This window comes from Micropterus dolomieu, linkage group LG12, assembly GCF_021292245.1.
Source record: "Micropterus dolomieu isolate WLL.071019.BEF.003 ecotype Adirondacks linkage group LG12, ASM2129224v1, whole genome shotgun sequence".
Taxonomy (NCBI): Eukaryota; Metazoa; Chordata; class Actinopteri; order Centrarchiformes; family Centrarchidae; genus Micropterus; species Micropterus dolomieu.
In genome coordinates, this window is record NC_060161.1 from 29,134,451 (window position 1) to 29,154,263 (window position 19,813).

Genomic DNA, 19,813 nt, shown 5'->3' on the forward strand with positions numbered 1-19,813 from the left:
GCGTTCCTGGTGAATGGTTATGATTATTGACAAGCATTAACAAATTAGAAAAAAAATTGAATAAAAATATTATGGCTTTGCTGCCCTGGCATTTGGTCTTTGTGCCCTTAAAATATTGACAACGGCAAAGGCCTTGTCCCTTAAATAATCAACAGTAGCTGTCTGTCACCAGCAGGTGAAATAAACTCATGCTGAGAGCAAGAGTGGTTTGCCACCAAAAAAAAAAAGGTTTTTATGAGACATTTGTTTCCAAACAAAGAGAAAATCTTTTCACCCAGCAGAGGCGTCTCCAGCCTTCACCAGCTTCCTGTCAGAGCGCTTTGAGCTCCATCCCGCTTATCCGTCTTTTTCCAAATAAAGTGAAAATAAAGCTTTATTGTTGCCCGGAGGGAAATTTGCCTTTTGTTTCTGCAAATAAAAGATCTCTATGCGCTGTATAGGTATTGATTTCACGCTGTTGTCGGGTGTTGCTGCATTTCTGCCCAACATTGATTTGTACTGTATCTCCCAATTTACACTCCTCTCATATGATTTTGAAGTGAGCAAAAGTGCCATATAAAACTAAACTATAAACATCCCCTTCTCACAGTCTTTCTGTGTGTCTCTCTCTCTCTCTCTCCTCCCAGTGTGCATTGCTGAACGAGAAGCTCGATTCCCTTGTCAAGGCCTTAAGTGAGGAAGCAGAGGCCCAGGTAATAACACTGCCAGTTATAATCAATATGAAATAGTCATAGCAAGCAGTGCGTAGTCTTACAGCCTGATTACAAGTTCTAAATATCAAGCAACACCAAAATGAGATTTGGAAAAAGTGGCAAAAAGTGTGACTAACAACACAAATCCTGCTTGTTTAAGGACACCAGCCAATAAAATGATGTAAAGTTACACTGATTTAACACTTTATGGATATCTGCCAGAACACTTAATCTATATTTACTGTTGAACTGAGCAGTGGTCATGGGATAAACCTGAGGGGTGACAAGATGAGTAACAAGTTGGGAAAGGAGGCAAAATGATTTTTGACATGTAAATCTGTGACATTTTTCTTATCTTAGCTTTTTGCTTGTAGTTGCACCTCCTCTAACAATGTCAGAAATTTCAATGTTTTGAACGGTTTGTCATCATATTGGCAGATTGATATCGGTGCTATAGGAGAAATAGCCCTCAAAAATGTCAGTATGTTTTCAACCTTTTGCTCAATAAAAAGTTTAGCCTTGTATCAAGCATGATTCCATAATTGACAAATAAAATATGGACATTCCTCAGTTTTGCATGTAAATGAGCCGCTGCCTCCCTTTTGTCAGAAACGAGAGGGAGATGAGAGATTTTGCGCCACTGTGACGCTCCACAGAGCATGAATTGTAAAAATGTATGAATGAGGAGCCATTTTCTGGTTTAATTCTGCTGTTATTGTGATAATATGCTAATGCTGCTCTCAGAATTCAAGAAGTCTCATATGGGAGTCGGATAACATCAGGGATTAAACAAAAAGGTCACTGAACAGGAACATGCGAGGATGGTGTAGATATCATTTTACAGATGTATTATAACAGCAAGAGGGCGTGTTTGCTTTTCTTTCCCTGCCACATGCAGGTGGTGCCAGCTGGTTCGGTGCCCAGCCAGGAGAGTGGCGGCTCCAGCCCCAGCGAAAGTGGCGGCGAGTCGGGTTCAGAGGGTAAAACGTACCGGTCCAAGGAGCAGCTGATGCTCAGGGCCAACAGCCTGAAGAAAGCCCTGAGGCAGATCATCGAGCAGGCCGAGAAAGGTAAGAAGAAGGCCTCTCGAATTACAGCTAGAAATTATGTTTTTCTTTAGGTATCTTTTTGACACAGCCATGCCTTGACGTGCAAACGTGAGTGTGTTGCAATGTTGTCATTTCAGTGGTGGACGAGCAGAACCGACACACGCAGGTCCAGAGGATGTCATCCTCGTCCTCCATCAAAAGAGAAAACAGCGAGGACCTGAAGGATGCTGAGCCGCGTAAGTGTCCCTTTAGTCTAAACTCAGCAGGGTTGCGAGGGGAAGGGACATACTCTAAAATGCTGTTTATACGTTTTGGAAAAGCTACATCAGATTTTTAAAAAGTCTTACTATTGCGTTGAGTCAGAAAAGTTTGAGGACGACTCATCGCATGAAGAATAACCTGCAACTTTGATGTTATATTGTCTAAAGATCAACTGATAATTCCAATTTTACAAGGAAACTTTGATCATTACTATTGGACATTTTTGAATTGTTCCTCTGTCCAGGCCAAGGAAGCTTAAGCCCCACCTCCCCCATTGTCCTTGAGAAACCAGAGAGCCTCAACACTGTCGCCTACAGCGAGGAGTCTGTGTAAGTCTTTGTGCGCTCTCATCTGCTACATACCAGCCGTGGCTAAATAATGTGCTTGTGTGTGAGCATGTCACCGCATTTTAAAGGTTCAGTGTGTAAGTATTAGTGGCATCCAGTGGTGAGAGTTGCGAATTGCACCCCTGGAGCGCTGGAGAGAGAGAGTAACCACATGAAATTAATCAGACTGTATATTTTACACCACAAGCCAAAGCACAGCGAAATAAATCCAACTACATGTGTTTTCTACCAGAGCAGTAAAAGTTTAGCTGGCTGATCGCTTCCATGCTGTAAGCTAACATTTTATTGCCAATTAATGATCAGCTGATTGTCTCGCTAACGTAACCGGAAAAGCCAAACCACAGCGCTGTAGCACAACATGGGTACATGAAATTAATCCAACTACATATTTTACAGAAGTGGAAAGGAGAAACACGCCACGTCTGTCAGTGATTATGGCCAGCTTCTAGCTAAAGCTATCAAACAACAGCTTTCATTTGCATCGCTAAAGTCTGACAAACTTTATTACCTGTCTAGCAGAAAATAGACAACTTCAGCTCCGCTTTGAAAACATCTTTCCCACATCAAAGCCTTCCATCTAGGAAAATCCACACCGATTATGTCCGTGATTTTTTTGCCGTCAGCTGTCTGCATCTCTCCCGACTCCCCTGGCTTCATGTACACTATGAAGTCAGAGCTCCAGAGGCTGTTGGCTCTCGTGCTAAATAACAAGTGTGCTCGTTCATTTGTCCAAATGTAATAATTATTATTATTATTATCATAATTTCCTCTTCTTATACGGACGCAATTAATGTAGTGACAAGCGTCTACACTGCCGGAATTTTACAGGCAGAAAAAGAACACTGTGATGACGAAACGCGCTCTGTAGCGCTGTTTGTACGGTCGGCTATTGTAGAAACATGACGACACAATACTGCGACCTCCATAGATCTCCGCGTTTAGGTAGATAAAAAAGGCTCATTCTAAGGTAATAAAAACACAATGGTTCATTATGTAAGGTCTTTATACACAACTGAAAACATAGTTATGGATATTGTATTGCATTGCTGTCAAAAATCCTCAGAAATATTACACACTGAACCTTTAATAAACAATCAACGCTTTTTCTGTATTCGTAGGCAATGTTCAGAGAAGTGTGTGATGAACAACTACTTCGGCATCGGCCTGGACGCCAAGATTTCCCTCGAGTTCAACAACAAGAGAGACGAGCACCCAAAGAAATGCAGGTATGAACACAAACGCACACAGAAAACTAATTATCTGTTCACAGAGCATTTGATTAAATTATGTACCTCAGCAACTCTCTTTGCCAACAACTAATTTAAGTGTCACATCTGATAAAAATGTTTTTTCAATTTCTTCACCCGAACAGCACCCAGCATTGATTTAATGTGTGACATATCATACATATATTTAGCAAATACTTTTAACTTTCCTTTGTTGGAAGTCATACACTCATACAATACTGCACATATCTCACATTATGCACAACTGTTAAAGCCACTTAAAGAGGTGGTATTATGCTTTTTGGCTTTTTCCCTCTCCTTTACTGAGTTATATCTCTTTTTTGTGCATATAACAGGTTTGCAAAGTGAAAAAGCCCAAAGGGAGTTCCCATCTCCCACAGAAAGCTCTGCTCTGAACCGCTTGAAAACGGCTCGTTTGTAGTCCAGCCGTTTCACTTCCTTTACTTGTGACGTCACAATGAAAACGCATCATAAAGCTTGCCAAGTGGCTAGCGGGTCAGGCACGCCTTCAAACCAAGCCAGTCTGAGCGGAGGCCCTTTGGCTCGACTCGCCTTCGTTTGGTTTTCCATTGTAGAAATGTTGCACCTGCACCTGCTTCCAGGTACTTTTTTTCATATCACCTCACCTCCATCGAGGTTCCAAGCAAGCTGAGGGATACTAAAATGTAACGTGAAAACACGACAGACTGCTGATTGGTCAGAGAGAATATTCACTATTCACTGCATCATCATTACGTGCACCAGACAGAGGCCAGCAACAGAAAGTTTTACAGTTTTTGTATGGAATTTCATCACTAAATCCACTTCTGAGAAGTTTTGAGGTGAGAAATCAGCTGTGTAGATTTCGAATATTGACAGTTTTACGAGAAGTGATGGCGGAACAAAAATGTCCTTGAATATTGAGGCTGGCCAGCCGCCCGCTCACAGAGCCCTCTGCTCTCAACAACGGCAGAGCAAAACACAGCTGGAAGGTTTTCATACCGCTTATCTGTCTTTATATTCTGAGTAATGTTGAAACGTTTTAACTTAAAAAAGAGAAAGCTGTGTGGATCGCTGGTGTGTGTCTCGCATTCAACATTATGTCCCAGCAGTTGTGTGTGGCGTCGCTATGACGACAAGCTACGTACTATCTCTGGGTACTATCTGCAATGGAAAACGGAGCAGGGCCAAGTAGAGTTGAGTCTATCGATTTGCGCAATGGTAGCATTTTTCAGCAAGGCAGCATAGATCGTCAGAACACCGGCAACAGTTCAACGTTTAGTCTTGATGGTAAGATGTGGAACAATGATGTTGTGTGGTTGTGGACTTGAGAGCAACTTATACCATCTGCTAGGTTACGGTCTCAGTCTGAAGCGGCTTTGATTTGGATCACACTACCTTGTTTGTTACGACTCGCCCTTCTCTGCTTCTGATTGGCTAGTAGTCCTTACCTGGGAACTGCGCATGTGCAACTCCCAACAAAGATTTTGTACAAGTAAGTTGCATCGCTGTAGCTCAAGAGCGGAGCGAACAACACATAGGGTGAAAAGAGGAGCTGCAGCAATGTGCAGTATGAGACAAATATGGTGTTTTTTGAATATTAAACCATGTAAACCTGTTCTGGTACAACCCCTAATTAAGATTTTGAACCTGAAAATGAGCATAATACCACCTCTTTAAACAATGGATAATGCTGTTACGGCACCCCCACGTTGTACATATTGTTAATACTCATTGCTAGTATTATTTAAGCCTTGCCACTATTGAACTATTTAAATATTTACTCCTGCTACTGCCAATACTTCTGTTGCTGCTATTACGGTTATTACCAGTATTATTTAACTACCTCTGCTTATTATTACTGACTTCTGCTGCTGCTACTTTCACTTCAGTTGCTGCGGTTCAGTCCCTCCAGAATTTTGCAGGCTTTTTTAGTGATTGTTGTGGCCTGAAACGCCTGATTTTTTGATGAAAGTTGAGATGTTTTGGGGCTTTTTTTGTATTGAAAATGTAGGAATAAGTGAAAACTGCAATGATGGGTTTTTTTTAAAAAAACCTAAATTAAATTTTTCACTTGACAACTAAGACGCGGTGTTGTCTCTGACTTCTGCTCCATGGCAACGGCGGCTTATGTGTATTCTAGTATGTAGAGATGTCCGCCAAAACATAATTTCTCAGACGATAAATTATATTTGGTGGTAGAACTGGTGACCATATCATAAACCTGTATGATTGTCACGCTATGTGGGAGAGTCCTTTGTCTCTATGTTTAGTAACATATAGGACAACGTGAATAGGGAACGGCTGTTTTCTGTCACCAACAACTTTCTTCCTCCTGTCTCCTTCTCACAGCAGTCGCACCAAGAACATGATGTGGTACGGAGTGCTGGGGACTAAAGAGCTGGTCCAGAAGACGTACAAGAACCTGGAGCAGAGAGTTCAGCTGGAGGTCAGACACACACACACACACACACAAAGTGATGAAAGGTGAATGTTTTGGGAAACAAAGTGCAGTCAGCTGTTACCCTCTAACCTCCTGTGTTTCCCACCCTTTCTAACTTCCCCTCTCTCTTCAGTGTGACGGTGTTCCCATGTCTCTGCCAAGTCTGCAGGGCTTAGCTGTGCTCAATATCTCGAGCTACGCAGGCGGTATCAACTTCTGGGGAGGCACCAAGGAGGATAATGTGAGTGTTGTGAAAGAAGTAGCATCGTGAGTCAAGTCAGGAAATCCCCTTTTCTTTGATTCAGTTAGTTTGAACTGAGAGATTTAAAAGTAGAATGCTCTCCTCTCCTATTTTTTAGAACTTTGGTGCTCCATCATTTGACGATAAGAAGTTGGAGGTGGTGGCGGTGTTTGGCAGCATGCAGATGGCCATGTCCAGAGTCATCAACCTGCAGCACCACCGCATTGCACAGGTAGCACACAACATACATCCCTGAATATCATGGACACACCTTTATAATCACAGTTACAGTGTCAAGGTTTTCATTAAAGCGGATGTGGTGAAACCCTTTGACATTGTTCCGTCACCTTGGCCAGTACTTTGGTTTAGGACCAAATACCTGCAACACTAATGACATTCTGATCATTTGTATTTTATTTTATTTTAGTTTTGTGCTAAATGTTTTAGCATGCTGCATTAGCATTTAGCTCAACACCTACAGAGATGCTAGCACTACTGCAGACTTAGTCTTTAGATATTAGATATTCAGCTAACGTTCTCATCAGTGATTGAAAATAACTGCAATGTTAAATTAAAGTACTTAACTTCATAGATTGTCTGAACAACAGTCTTGAACAACCTTGAGTAGCTGCGCAAGGGTTCGCAGCTGTACATCTTTGCACAAGAATATATTTACATGTACTGGTGTTTATTTTAATCTTCTAAACCTGAAGTGAATGAGAAACACAACGTATTTCAGTGATGTCTTGCTACTTTAAATTGATAAAGTTAGAGTTAAAACAGAATGTCTGAGCGGAGAAAACTTGACAACTTGGAATAGAATAGACAAAACTTTGGCCCATCTGGCAATTCAACACCAACTACAAATACTCCATGTAATATAATACGCTGGTTCTACTTATGTAACTTTTAACGGTTCAGGTTTTCCATGATCACATTGAAATGCTCAATGTCCAACAGCAAAGGACAGATGGGGTCAAGCTGGGAATAACTGGTTTAAAACAAACATCTGACAGACGCTGTTTCTGCTCTGTTGCGTCTCAGTGCCGCCAGGTGAGGATCACCATCCTCGGGGAGGAGGGGGTTCCCGTGCAGGTGGACGGAGAGGCGTGGATCCAGCCACCTGGCATCGTCAAGATCGTCCATAAGAACCGAGCGCAGATGCTCACCAGAGACAGAGTAATGTCCAACTAAAAGATGAATCGTCTGATGTATAATGTAGTCGGAATATAGAAGATCTACACATGATTTTACGTTATACTTAATTAAAAAAAACAGCCTAGTTTGATTTTTACAGTATAAAGGTGTGTGTCTGCTATATGAAAAACAACCGTGTTGACTTTTAGTCTTCCATTCATAAACATTGGAGCCGAAAATCCACTCTCAGCTGTCTGCCCGTGTTGTTGACTCTGTCTATTTCGGGATTCACTCTTCACGCTGCTCAAACTTCAGCTGGCTCTCTTGAGCCAAGCACATTTGGGCACTTTGTTTCCATGGTTTCCCTCCTTAAGTACTGCAGAGGGAGAAGACTGTTGGCTGTCTGGTTTTATCCTCCTAAATGGAGCTTTTCTTCAGTCAAATGGTGATGGTAATGTTTCAGGTGAGCATTATCTCTGCTTGGTGCCTGGTTGAGGCCTGAGTATTGACAGGTTTATAAATTAAATTCATGCCTGGATGCAATAAAACACACAGATACTTTTTTTCTTCCTTTTCTTTCTTATTTTCCTCTCAGTGGCCTCAGAGTTTTATTTTAGTCCAGACTTGAGGTAAAGTGCACCTGTGTTTACTGGAACCTCTTCTACCTATTCTTGTGTCTTCATTCAGATTTACCTTGAATATTCACAGACACAATACGCGAAGAACCGCCTCAAATCAGGTGTCAGGTGGCTCTTGAATTCAATAAGAGTTTTGATGTTTCAAGTACCGACTGAAGCAGACTTTTCTTTTAAAATGTACGGGGAAAAAACTTTACATGATGTGCTTGTCGTAGTGTTGAACGGTGAGTAAAGTCGGTACACGACTTGTGCCTAAATCTTTGCCATTTTTTTTTTTGTGCAACCAGGCGTTCGAGAGCACGCTGAAGTCGTGGGAGGACAAGAGGAAGATCGACAGCTACCGCGACACCAGGCCCCGCCTTAACTCTCAGCAGTCCATGGAGTACCTGACTGAGGAGGAGTGCGCTCAGGTGCAGCAGCTGGGCATCGTGGCCGACACGCTCATCACCAAGTAAGAAGCACTTCACTATTTCTGTGGTGTGTACAGGAGGCAGGTCGAGGTCGAAGTCTTGCTCAAAGCCATTTTGACTGCACTGAGGTCCAAAATGTCATTAATAAACAGTGTATTTGATCCAACAAATCTTCTAGAGACTTCTAGTGTGCAAGAATATTGTAGTAAATGCTACTTCTAGGACATTTTGACTGGACCATTTATACCATTATTGCTGTGGGATGGTCTCTCTAACCCTTACGCCGCCCCGCCATGTGTGTTGATGCATCCTTGCCAGTTTGTAAATCTGACAACTTACAAGTTCACCTCGAGAAAGTTGGGACTCAAATTGGATACAATAATACAAGTCAGGCAACTCAGGCAAGTTCAATTTTAGGCTTTTTAAAGTGAAACATCTGTGCAGGATGTGTTGACTTTCATTGACAGTGGCTTAAGTACAGTAGAGGAGATTTGATTAGTGAGTGTAAGCAGCATTTGTTTGGGGGGGTGTTAAAAAGAGAACCTCAGTGCAGCTGAGGTGTACAGTAAGTACAGCATGACATATTTATTGTATTATAATGTTCAGTGCATTGTCTTAAATTTATCAATTTCCCCCCCAAATGAATTAAAATGGCAGCAGATCAGAAAAAGGGGAGACGTCTTACGAAAACCTAATAAAATCAAATAATCTTAGGAAAAAATGTAGAAGAAAAGAGCCAGACAATAGAAAGACAAAGGGTATTTTGTAATAATCCTTTTGTTTTTTGAGCCAGTTGTTTAGAGCGGGTTGGCCGTTAATCGGAAGGTCGGCGGTTCAATCCCTGGCTCCCCCTGGTTGCGTGTCGAAATGTCCTTGGGCAAGATACTGAACCCCGATTTGCCCAGTGTATGAATGAGTGTGAATGTTAGTTTCCGTTTGAGCACTGAGGCTCAGTGTATGAATGTGTATGACTGGTGAATGCAGATGTAGTGTAAAAGCGCTTTAAGTGGTCGAAAAGACTAGAAAGGCGCTATACAAGTACGGAGTACAGAGCATGTACCTGGAAAGGTTTTTTCATTGTGCAGGTTACACTCTGTCTCGAAGTATAAGTTTCAGTTTCAGGTATGTTAAGGCCTGGTTGAGAATTTACAGTACTACAGGAATATATTTAAAACACTACCAGAGATGACTATGATTAAAGACGCACACTTGGTCCATTCACATGATCTTTGCAAGATGATAAATTTGTGCAAATTGCAAACAAACAAACAATAAACAATAAAAACATAAAACATTAAAGCAAGCTAATCGGCAACCTTCCTGTTTCATTATCTACTATCATCAGTGTAGTGTTTTTGTGTTAAAGATAAAGGGGGCAAGGGGGAATTTTCCCCTACATTTTGGGATTTGTTTATCCCACTGTAATTAGCTCGCTTATTTGCTTATTTCTCTGCTGCACTGATGAGCTATTTTATTTCTCTTTTTTGCACTTATAAACCATTTGTGTGCCTCTGAGATCTTCTCCATTTGTCTGGTTTATTATGATGATCTCAATCATCACCCGTCATTGCCTTTCAGGATGATAAATTATTTAATTATATTTGCAAACTCATCTCTGAAGCTGAGAAATGGTCATACAGGGGATTTCGGGGGGGGAAGAGATTTGAAATGGAGAATTTGGGAGCACAATAAAAAAGCCTGTGATTTTCCACCTACTGCCAACATATGAAGACTCCAAGTGGAGATGATCAGAGGTGAAAACAACAAGTGAAACAAAGGCAGTTGACTCATTTCAGCTGTGAACTTTTGTCGCTCACTGGTCAAACTCATGGCGAAGTTTTGAATCGAAACATCTTCTAAACTAAACTCCAAGGTGGGAGATGTGGAGAGGAAAAAAAACGGCCCGTCAACAGGCTGAGACAACTTGTTGGAATAATCGCCTTAATTCCAGCTTGTCGAAATAGTAATTACAGCTCTTTCAAGTCTGTGATCTCCTCCTCCCCAGGATCCGCGAGGCAGCCAAAACCCACAAGCTGGTGGAGCAGGAGCTGGCTCACGCTGTCAACGCCACGGCCCTGGTGCTCACGGAGGCCAAACTGTCCAGCCCTGAGGTAAGACACCGAGGGGGAACAGACGGACGGACATATGGCTGATTTGATTGACAAAAATGGAGAAAGCATACAGATTATCAGTCAATACGCTTGGGTCTCATGTTAATTTACAGGCTGTTAATTTTAAAGCCTATTAACCAGAAATGCATCAGTAATGTCGCTTCAAGGACACAGCTGGCTTTCGCCTTCAATATTGTGGAGCGCCGAAGTGTTCAATATTAAAAAAAATCAGCACAAAGCCAGTTATGTGATTGGCTGCTGCTTTGGTCTGAATAAGCGGACCGCCAATCACGTAACTGTCTCTGGCCCTGCTGACCATTTGTCTTGATTGACAGGTTAGGACGCAGTGGTGAAAAGTGGCCTTGAACTAAAATAAATGGTCATAGGGGAAAAGTAGTGTTGTGAAATAAAAAGACCTGGAATTAGATAAAAAATTAGATGCCATAAACTGTGTATGTGTATATAGTAGATGCAGATAAAATATAATAATAAGATGAATTTAAAGGTTCAGTGTGTAATATTTAGGAGGATCTATTGACAGGAATACGATATTATTATACATAACTATGTTTTCAGTGGTGTATAAAGACCTTACATAATAAACCAGTATGTTTTTATTACCTTAGATTGAGTATCTACAAACACTGCAGGTCCTCTTACGGGGACGTCGCCATGTTGTGCTGCCATGTTTCTACAGTAGCCCAAACGGACAAACAATTGTACAGAGCGCGTTACGTCACTATGTTGAATACGTCTGAGAAGAAGAAAAACAAGTAACGTTAGTAGTAGTCCTTTGGTTTATTAGGAATAAGAAAAGAAGAGATATTTGGACAAATGGAGGACCACATGTGTTATTTGAGTGTGTCGGCCACCGTAGCTTCTCCTGCGTGCTTGGAAAGGGAAAGGTGAGAATGCATGATGGTGCATTCATGTGATGTCGGAATAATCAGAATCTTTTTTTTCCTCCTTTAGTCTTTATTGCAAAAAGATAAATAAAGTGGACATGGGACATAAAGAAGTATACAGAACTTTGATTCGTGCAAAATCACACATTGCGTATTGATATTTTACAACATTTCATAACATCTTTATATTCAACTAGTATTGAACAATCCTTTTTTGAAAATGAGTTAACTGATATATGACTTTTTATATATGACTTTCTTATTTATAAACCATTTCACAAATACTACATTTTGTAACCTCATGCATCTGAATGTTTGTGAAGAGTTTCGTGTTATAGTAAAATGAGCCATCAAATTTCGAAGTGCAAAGATTAAACGCAAACAAATATACAACATACAGTTGTTGAAATATTCATGTTGCACACTGACTTGAATAATATATCATCTGTATCCTCCGCTTTAGGCTATCTGTTGCACATTTTATTAATGGACGTCTTTGGCCTTTGATGATGGAAACTGAAGTTATTAATTTGTATTTTTAGTGTCTAAGTCGCACCACGGCGGTGGAAATCGTCAACAGCAGTAAAGTTCTCCAGGCCGAGACCAGCATGCTGCTTGATGGAAAACTACTGGTACAGCTCAGCAATTTCATCCATCTCTTCTCTCTGTTATTTCCTTTGTTTCCCAACCCCCTATTCTCTCTTCTCGCTGTCTGTCTCTTCTGAAGTCTTGGCGTCTCACATTTCAATTTCTGCCGTCTGTTTATTGTCTTTGTTCGGTTTCTGTTTTATAGCTTTATTTACCCTGTTCACAATAGGCCTATGTGCAGAAGAGCAAATAGAATGACAGCACCAGTGCAAACTGTGATGCATGCAACAATACTGGGGAAATTCATCTTCCTCTCTGTTCTGTTCTTATCTGCTGCTTTAAAGAAAATAAAAATCATCCTCAGTTTTGAAACTTCCCTAATTGGGCTCAACTTTCACTGATTCCATCTTGAGCAATTCTCGGACACTGAATGAACATCCCTAAACTAACTTGCAACAAGAGAGATGATATTAAATGAAACCGTGATGATTAGACACAGGTAAATAAAGCAGCAAAAATAATACATTAGCATAATATTCTAATTACTTTTAGTTTGAAAGGATTTGCAATACGCCCCAGTTGTTGACAGAGTTACAGGTTGACAGGTGTTTACTGTTTACAAATCTGTGAAATTTGCATAATATACGCAGGGTGTCACAATCCACATCAACTTCAGATGGTAGGAGAACAGAGCAGATGCTAGCATTTAGTATTTCCAGATGTAGGAGGAAAAATGTCTTCAGGCAAGCTATTTTACACTGACACCCCATCTCGTCATCCACCACAGTCAGAGTCTCCAGAGGAAGAGGAGCTTCGGTCAACTCTGAACAGCCTCAGTGCCGAGCTCCACAAGCTGGATGACATCCACTGGATCTGTCCACTCATGCAGTGCTCCGAGGAGGTGAGTGGGCGATACAGTCTGTGTTACTATGTGTGTGAGAGAAAATCCATTATATTATCACAGTCTAACAACCAACAGCAGGCCAGTTTCACAAAGACAGACTTTGACTACGGCTTAGACATAGTAGATAGTCAGACTTCAGATAGACATCTAAATCAGACCGTTGCACACAGTGCTTGAAGTGGGGGAAAAAATAGGTGCCAGTACTCCAAAATATAAAATATAATGTTTTCCTATTGTGCATTTCTTATTCAACATTTCTTGTTGTAAGCTGTTTTTCCAGAACCTTTTTAACAAAAAGTGATGGAGAGATTCTGATTCTGACCCGTCCCCAGTGTCCCCAGCGTAAATGACACCTATCTGCCAATACTTTTAAATGTCCCGCCCCATCCAGGCTGTGATTGGTTGGTTCACGACAAGTGACATTGACGAGCTACATTCAGCACACGGCTGCTTGAAAGGCCCCTGAGCTTCTCTCCTCCCTCGTCTCTCTCCGCCGACGGAGATTAGCAGGCAGGCGAGAACGGGAACAGAGAACCTGATATGGAGAGGGCTGAGGAGAGTACAGGTAGCTTGGGAGAAGTCCCGGTACGCCAAAGAGTAAAATGTCGAGGCGCCGGCCCACTTCAAGCACTGGTTGCACAAAGCAGCACAAAGACCCTGACTAACTTATGTAGGACTACACTGCAATGCATTCTGGGCAAAATGAGGCACTTTTCAAAACAAAAAAAATGGCGGATTGAGTAGGCTCATCCAACCTCAGTGCAGTTTACCCCAGTGGGAAAATGTGTTTGTTGAAGCAGTTTAATGTATAAAAAAAAAAAAAGTACATTTTACTTGGAAAATTTAGCGGAGAGTGTAGTAACAAAAAGAAATGCTTGATTTGGAATAAAATTGCGATGACAGTAAACAGCGTTAACCCGACCGTAGAGCGGAGCATCAGAGATCCACAAAGATGGTACAAGCCAAAAAAGAAATATTTAAGAGGAAATATCCTAAAATGGGAGGAGGCAGGGCGCTAAGTACTTCAGGTAATTCATCTGTCAGACCTCGGGTAAACGAAACAGACTGATGGAAGTCCTCATTGTTGTATATTTCTAGTAGGTTACTACGGTCCCTAAAAACTCTTTCCCTTCTCGTAGCTCTCTCCATAATATTGTCAAATTATGGAGAAATCATAGCAAACCATAAATCATGAGCCATTTTTTTTGGCTGTTTGTAATGTAACTGATTGTTACCAAGGTAACAATGAATCTTAGGCCTAAGTTAGCCTGTTGAAAAGGTGTCTAATTTTTATGGTCTAAACTTGGTCAGACTTTAATTTTGTGAAACCTTGCATTAGACTAGTCTATGAGCAAAATGTAGACCAGTCTAAAATAACTGTGTGAAACCGGCCCCCGGGAGTCACGGTGTCATTGCTGTTGCTCAGTTACAACTAGTAGCAGCCCATCTGCCCTTTCTGACAACCAGCCTCAAAATGTAGACTGTCTTTTGGTGTGTTTTCCTTTATTTAGGACTCGGTGAGGGGCAGCAGTAAGAGCAGCAGCAGCATAAAGCTGAAGATAATACCCAAGGTGAAGAAGGAGAGAGAGAAACTCCACAAGCAGAAGTCCAACAGCTCTCTCTCAGGTAAGAGATCAAAGCTTCAAAGCATCACATATGCAGTCATGCCTCAGTATACAAACCGTATTAGCTGCCTATGTCTAGAAGAAGAAACCAAGAGATCACTTGGGCCTGATCCAGACATTTGTTGATAGATTGGGTACAGCTATATGGAGCGCAGTCCATTTCCGATTCTTCTGTTTGTTTGCCCTAGGTATGCGGGCTGTCAAAAACTCCCCAATGTGTTGTGTAATCATGCGTCAGAGCTACAGTATCCGAGAATTTACTTTTCAGCTTAGGATGTTCTGAGCCCATCTGCCAAATCAGGATCAAGCCCGATCCAGGCATTTGTTTATGGATTGGTAACCTGGTCCTTTACCGATTCTTTTTCTGTCAAAAACTCCTCATTGTGCTCTGCAATCGTATCTTGGAGCCATGCAATACTTAGAAACTACAGTTCAGCTTCATGTTCTGAGCCGATCTGCGGCATTGGGATCGGGACCTGATCCAGGCATGTATTTATGGATTGATTACAGTGCACAGAGCAAGATCCTCGTCTGATTCTTCTTCTGTTGGCTCTGGGTACGTCAGCTGCCAAAACGTATCTTTGTGTTTGTCACTATAATCTAAAACTGGAGCCAAACAAACAATGTGAGCAAGTGAACCATGAAGTTTATTAAAATAAATGACAGTCGGCAGTTTCCATCAATAAAAGTCGAGGATCTTTGAGATTTGCTACAAACGTGCACCTACTCTTAAGAGAAGAAGAAGAAGTAGGCAGCCATCTTGGTTCAGGTGTGAATCCAAATCCCATCATTTTGGGGAGGTAGTTTCTTGCGCTTCAGAGCTGAAATACAAGCTGAAGCCCAATTTGTCATTTTCATTTAGTTTTTTCTCTCTCTCTCCCGCAGGAAATTGGGATATCAAAAGTGGGGCTGGTGAAGTAGATTCGTCTGGCAACTGAAATCCTGCATGAGGTGCTTTATTACTGCCCCCTGCTACCCTGAGAACCAGGGGTGAAGAGCACCCCTCCTGTTCTCCTCCCCTCTAATCGCGATACCTAGTGGCCTGACAGAGGTGTGAGGAAGAAAAGGAAAACCATCTTCCCAACTTTTATGCTAATTCCTCCCTGTTTAACTTCTTTACCCTCCATTTTTGCAGGGAGGAGTTTTCTTTGTTCTATTTCTTATTTTATTTCTTATTTTATTTTTGGAAGGGGCCTGGCTTTGCATCGCATTGCTTCTCCATTGGCGTTCTGCTTTTGGCTCTGTTTACCTGCTTGAGTTAGGAAGTTGCCGTGGCCAGCAGCGAATCAAACGGAGGAAGTGGGAGGCGTGAAACATTTGCACGTTCTCGCAAATGGTCTTTTTTTGACAAAGAATTGTGTTTACGTGGTGCTCTCCTTGCATGTCGAGTGCAGCTATCTTATTTTATATTTATCATACGTTGTTACAGTCTTTTAATTCTCTTCTCTTCTTTATTTCTCAACTTATGAATAGCCTTTAGACTTTGATTTATCTTGAGACTTTTGAAGAGTATTTATTTCTTGTTGCTACTGCCATGAGAACTCAAACGGCAACAAATCAACAAAAATGAACAAACTGAAACATCTCAAACTTCATCTACTGAACTGGAGAATATCTTAAATGTTGCAAAAAATGTAAGGAGGAATGTACTTGTGTGGACTTGTATTATCCTGTGAATGATAATGTGTAATGATAAATCATATAAGATTTGACAAAGGTTCTGCTGTTGTGGTTCTAAAGTGGTTCTTAATAGGCTGTTGTCTGACTTGTGTTAACCAAGGCTATGCAGTCACGCTGCAAAAATAATGTTCTTTATGATGAGTCATTTCATCTGGAATCCAGCCTTACGGAAACATCCGACTCTGGGATTTAAGTATACATCACTCAGTTATTATCAAGGTCTAAAATGTGACTTATGTGGGAGTCAAAACATCTAATACACTCAGTACACAGTTTTTCACTTGTTTTAAGAACCATTTTGAGGTACAGTACCAGATGAAATGACTCCATAAGTCAGTTTTTTTTGGCAGTATATGGTGGAGGTGTTTACAGAAGGAGGAAGCATCAAGGATACATTAACAAAACATTACAGCTACTCAGTATATTACTCCTACTTTGCCATACTCCTGATTGTATATGTAATATAAGAATAAGAGTCAGTCGATATTTGATTTTGCCTTGTCCGTGGTTAAAAGCTATTATTATTATTATTATTACAAATATATATATATTTTTTTGTATATCTTATTTTCCCAATGGTAATCTGTGAAGCTGTCCTGGGTTTGCTGCTTCCCCCTTTGACAAACTCCTTGGCCACTGTGCATATAATCGAAGCCAATTAATGCTGTCCTGTGTGTCCCTGCATGCATACTTAGCCTTCCTTCGCCTCACAGTGACTGCAGAAGTTGCCTCAAAATAGCAAATTTTAGCTTGATTGTTTTGTTTTAACCTACTTTCTGCACCAGATGGTCTGAGTTTTACTGCAAGAGAACATTTATACTAATACTTTACTGTGATGTCCACACTTTAAGAGAGTATATTGATTTACACCTTGTCTATTCACAGGGCTCTCTGTGCTGGTTATAACAAACAATCTAAAAAACAATATATGTATGTATCTAATTATTATTTGCTTTGGCCAAAGCAAGTACGTGAAATGATTTTGGGTATATGTGCGGCTCTTCGGAAATAACTAAAATATTGATGTTTACGAGTTCTCGGTGGCAACTTGCACCCAGGTTCAACAGTAATGTTCTTGAAAGAAATGGTCAGACATTTGGGGAAATTAGCGTATTTGCTGTGTTAACTCAAGATAAAGAAGATGATGAATGTGTTTTTCATCTCTGTCAGAGATAAAGATCACTCTCAGACATGCTTAGCTTAGCAAAAAAAAAAAACTGGAAGAATTGGGAAACATTGTCCGTCAATCCATGTATCTTATTAGCTGGCAAATGAGTTACCAAGAGATCCTAGAGTGAAACGTTTTGGGTTTTTTTGTTTGTGTGTGTTACAAAAGTGTTGGAGACTAGCAACTTTACTATGAGGACCGGATTTATGAGAGGCTGTGTCTGTACTGTATGCAGTCAAGAGAAAGCTCCAACATGAAAGCAATTTCTTGTTGAGCAGCTTTTTCGTTCAGATGTTAAATATACACACAGAATAAATAAGACAACTTCGTCATTATTGGAACTACAGGAGCTAGGCAAGCCGTTTCCCCTGCTTACAGTGCTTTGACATAAGCTAGGCTAAACACGAGGCTAACTCCAGACTGAATGGACAGATTAATTTTAAGTAGTTCTTCTCTATATCTAACACTCTATAAGACAGCAAAAATGCGGACTTCTTTAAAAGTTAAAACCTGCAGGATGTAATAAAAAGCAACATTCACTAGTCATTCACTAGTGTGTTCCGTAGTTACTACATAATGTAAAGGTACGATGAAGAATCACAAAAGATTATTTCTTTTCATGATACAGAATTTACCTAAAGCTGTTTAGTTGTGATGCAACTCCACCACTTTCAAAAATACAAAAAAGCGATATAATATTAACATTAAGAAAGGAAAAATATACTTTAACTTCGCAGTAAACTTGTAAAGAATCATTTCTCAGATTTTCCCATTCATGTAAAGGGTTGGCTCTTCAATTTCTCAGTTATTTACACATTTGTCGAACTAACCCAAACTAACCCTTGATAGTGCAGAGTTACTGTGAGGCGTTGTAGATGTTCAGCTCTGGTAGGATTGTGCTTCTGTATCCATAGTGTGCCAGCTATACGCTCTACACCTTAGAGGCTTTAGTGGTGTTGTGCCAAGTTTGTACTGAGTTCAGTGGGTTATGAGACGTACAAGGAATGTGTGTGTGAGAGAGCGCGTGTGAGCTTCAGATGCAAAAGTTGTTGTATGTCGTAAATTTCAAAGTTTACTGTATCTTGCCTTGCACTTTACGAAGAAGCAAACTTAATGGTTGAAAAAAGACATTTGTAAGCATGTGTGCGCGCGTGTTTCAAGATTTCGAGTGCTTACGAGTGTTTTTTTTTATTTGATGAAAAAAGAAATCTTATTTATGATAAATGTATATGAACAAAAGTGTGTTGAAAAATGTAATATATCTAACCAAATGTAAAAGAATGATAAATATTTAGAGCTGTATACACAAATGTTTATCACATCAGTGGTTGTACAATTACTCCCACAGCAGCTTAAGATCTCCCATTTAATGCCAATGTTATTGCAAGCGATTTCTGTCATTCCACTGCCACAGCAATGCCATGAAAATGTCTTTCCAATGCTACACCAATTGGTATTAAAATAGTATTCTAAAAATGTAACCAAGATTAAAGTTATTCAAACTTTAAGCCAAAGTTTTTGGAATTCTCCAGTGTTATTACAGACTACTGATGAATCGTTTACACACACAAAAATAGAGATGTCATGCCTATGTTTAGCCAATATTTGGGTGAACTTTTTGTGTATCTTATTAAGAAAGTCTACCTTATGCTTCAAGTAGCATTTGTTGCGCTGAAAATGAATGCAAAGATGTGTCCAGTTTTGGGGAGCACACATTCGCAGAAGCCATTTTGGGATAATAATAAAAAAAAACTAGTTGCCTATGTTTAATGGTCTTTTAACCGATTTGTTTTTTCTTTCAAATCATAATTTGTCACTCATTGTTATTAACTTTTGTGAGTGTTGATTTTATTTTCCAACATTTTTGGACTGAAACTCTTCCAAGGAGTAGCGTGGAGCTGAGAAACTGTAATGAACCCACAGATTACAAACAACCCCACCATGTTTGTGCAACAGCATTCCATAGACAACATTTGTGAACACACCCCCTGATCTGAACAGCCTGTATATTGAACTGTGTGGAAAATGCTGGAAGCCAGACTAGATGTTGCACGACCTTGTAGATTGCGAGGTGTTTTATTGTGTTATCGTGTGCTGTGTGTAACAAAGACAAAGTCAGCGCAACCCTTTGGAGATTAAATGAACTATTGAAGTGTGAATCTGGTGTCCTTTCATATTAATGTGTTGAGGTGTTTAAAGGTAGTCACAATACTCAGCCCTGAAAATAATAATGATTACAGATGATGACAGATTAAATACTAAAAATGATGTATGCGAGCAAACTACTAGAGTGATCATATAAAATATCTTTTCCATCTCCAAACATCAGTGTTTCTACTGGACTCCTACTTGGTCAAACGTACACACGCTTGAATTTGTCTGTCGTGC

The 19,813-nt window shown here is 40.4% G+C and overlaps 1 protein-coding gene across 2 annotated transcripts in view; it reads left to right on the top strand.

The window, feature by feature from the left end:
• si:dkey-172j4.3 (diacylglycerol kinase eta) overlaps window positions 1-16,289 on the top strand; it is a 98,221-nt gene extending 81,932 nt beyond the window's left edge. For both annotated transcript variants that reach the window (XM_046065027.1, XM_046065026.1), the window contains 15 exons: window positions 627-692; window positions 1,591-1,762; window positions 1,879-1,977; window positions 2,247-2,331; window positions 3,468-3,575; window positions 5,928-6,024; window positions 6,152-6,259; window positions 6,378-6,491; window positions 7,304-7,438; window positions 8,322-8,485; window positions 10,450-10,555; window positions 12,003-12,092; window positions 12,836-12,949; window positions 14,464-14,578; window positions 15,463-16,289. In XM_046065027.1, coding sequence (XP_045920983.1) covers window positions 627-692; window positions 1,591-1,762; window positions 1,879-1,977; window positions 2,247-2,331; window positions 3,468-3,575; window positions 5,928-6,024; window positions 6,152-6,259; window positions 6,378-6,491; window positions 7,304-7,438; window positions 8,322-8,485; window positions 10,450-10,555; window positions 12,003-12,092; window positions 12,836-12,949; window positions 14,464-14,578; window positions 15,463-15,515 — 1,626 coding nt within the window. In that variant the 3' untranslated portion in view covers window positions 15,516-16,289. The remainder of the gene's footprint in view (window positions 1-626; window positions 693-1,590; window positions 1,763-1,878; window positions 1,978-2,246; window positions 2,332-3,467; window positions 3,576-5,927; window positions 6,025-6,151; window positions 6,260-6,377; window positions 6,492-7,303; window positions 7,439-8,321; window positions 8,486-10,449; window positions 10,556-12,002; window positions 12,093-12,835; window positions 12,950-14,463; window positions 14,579-15,462) is intronic.
• The last annotated feature ends 3,524 nt before the right edge of the window (window positions 16,290-19,813 follow it).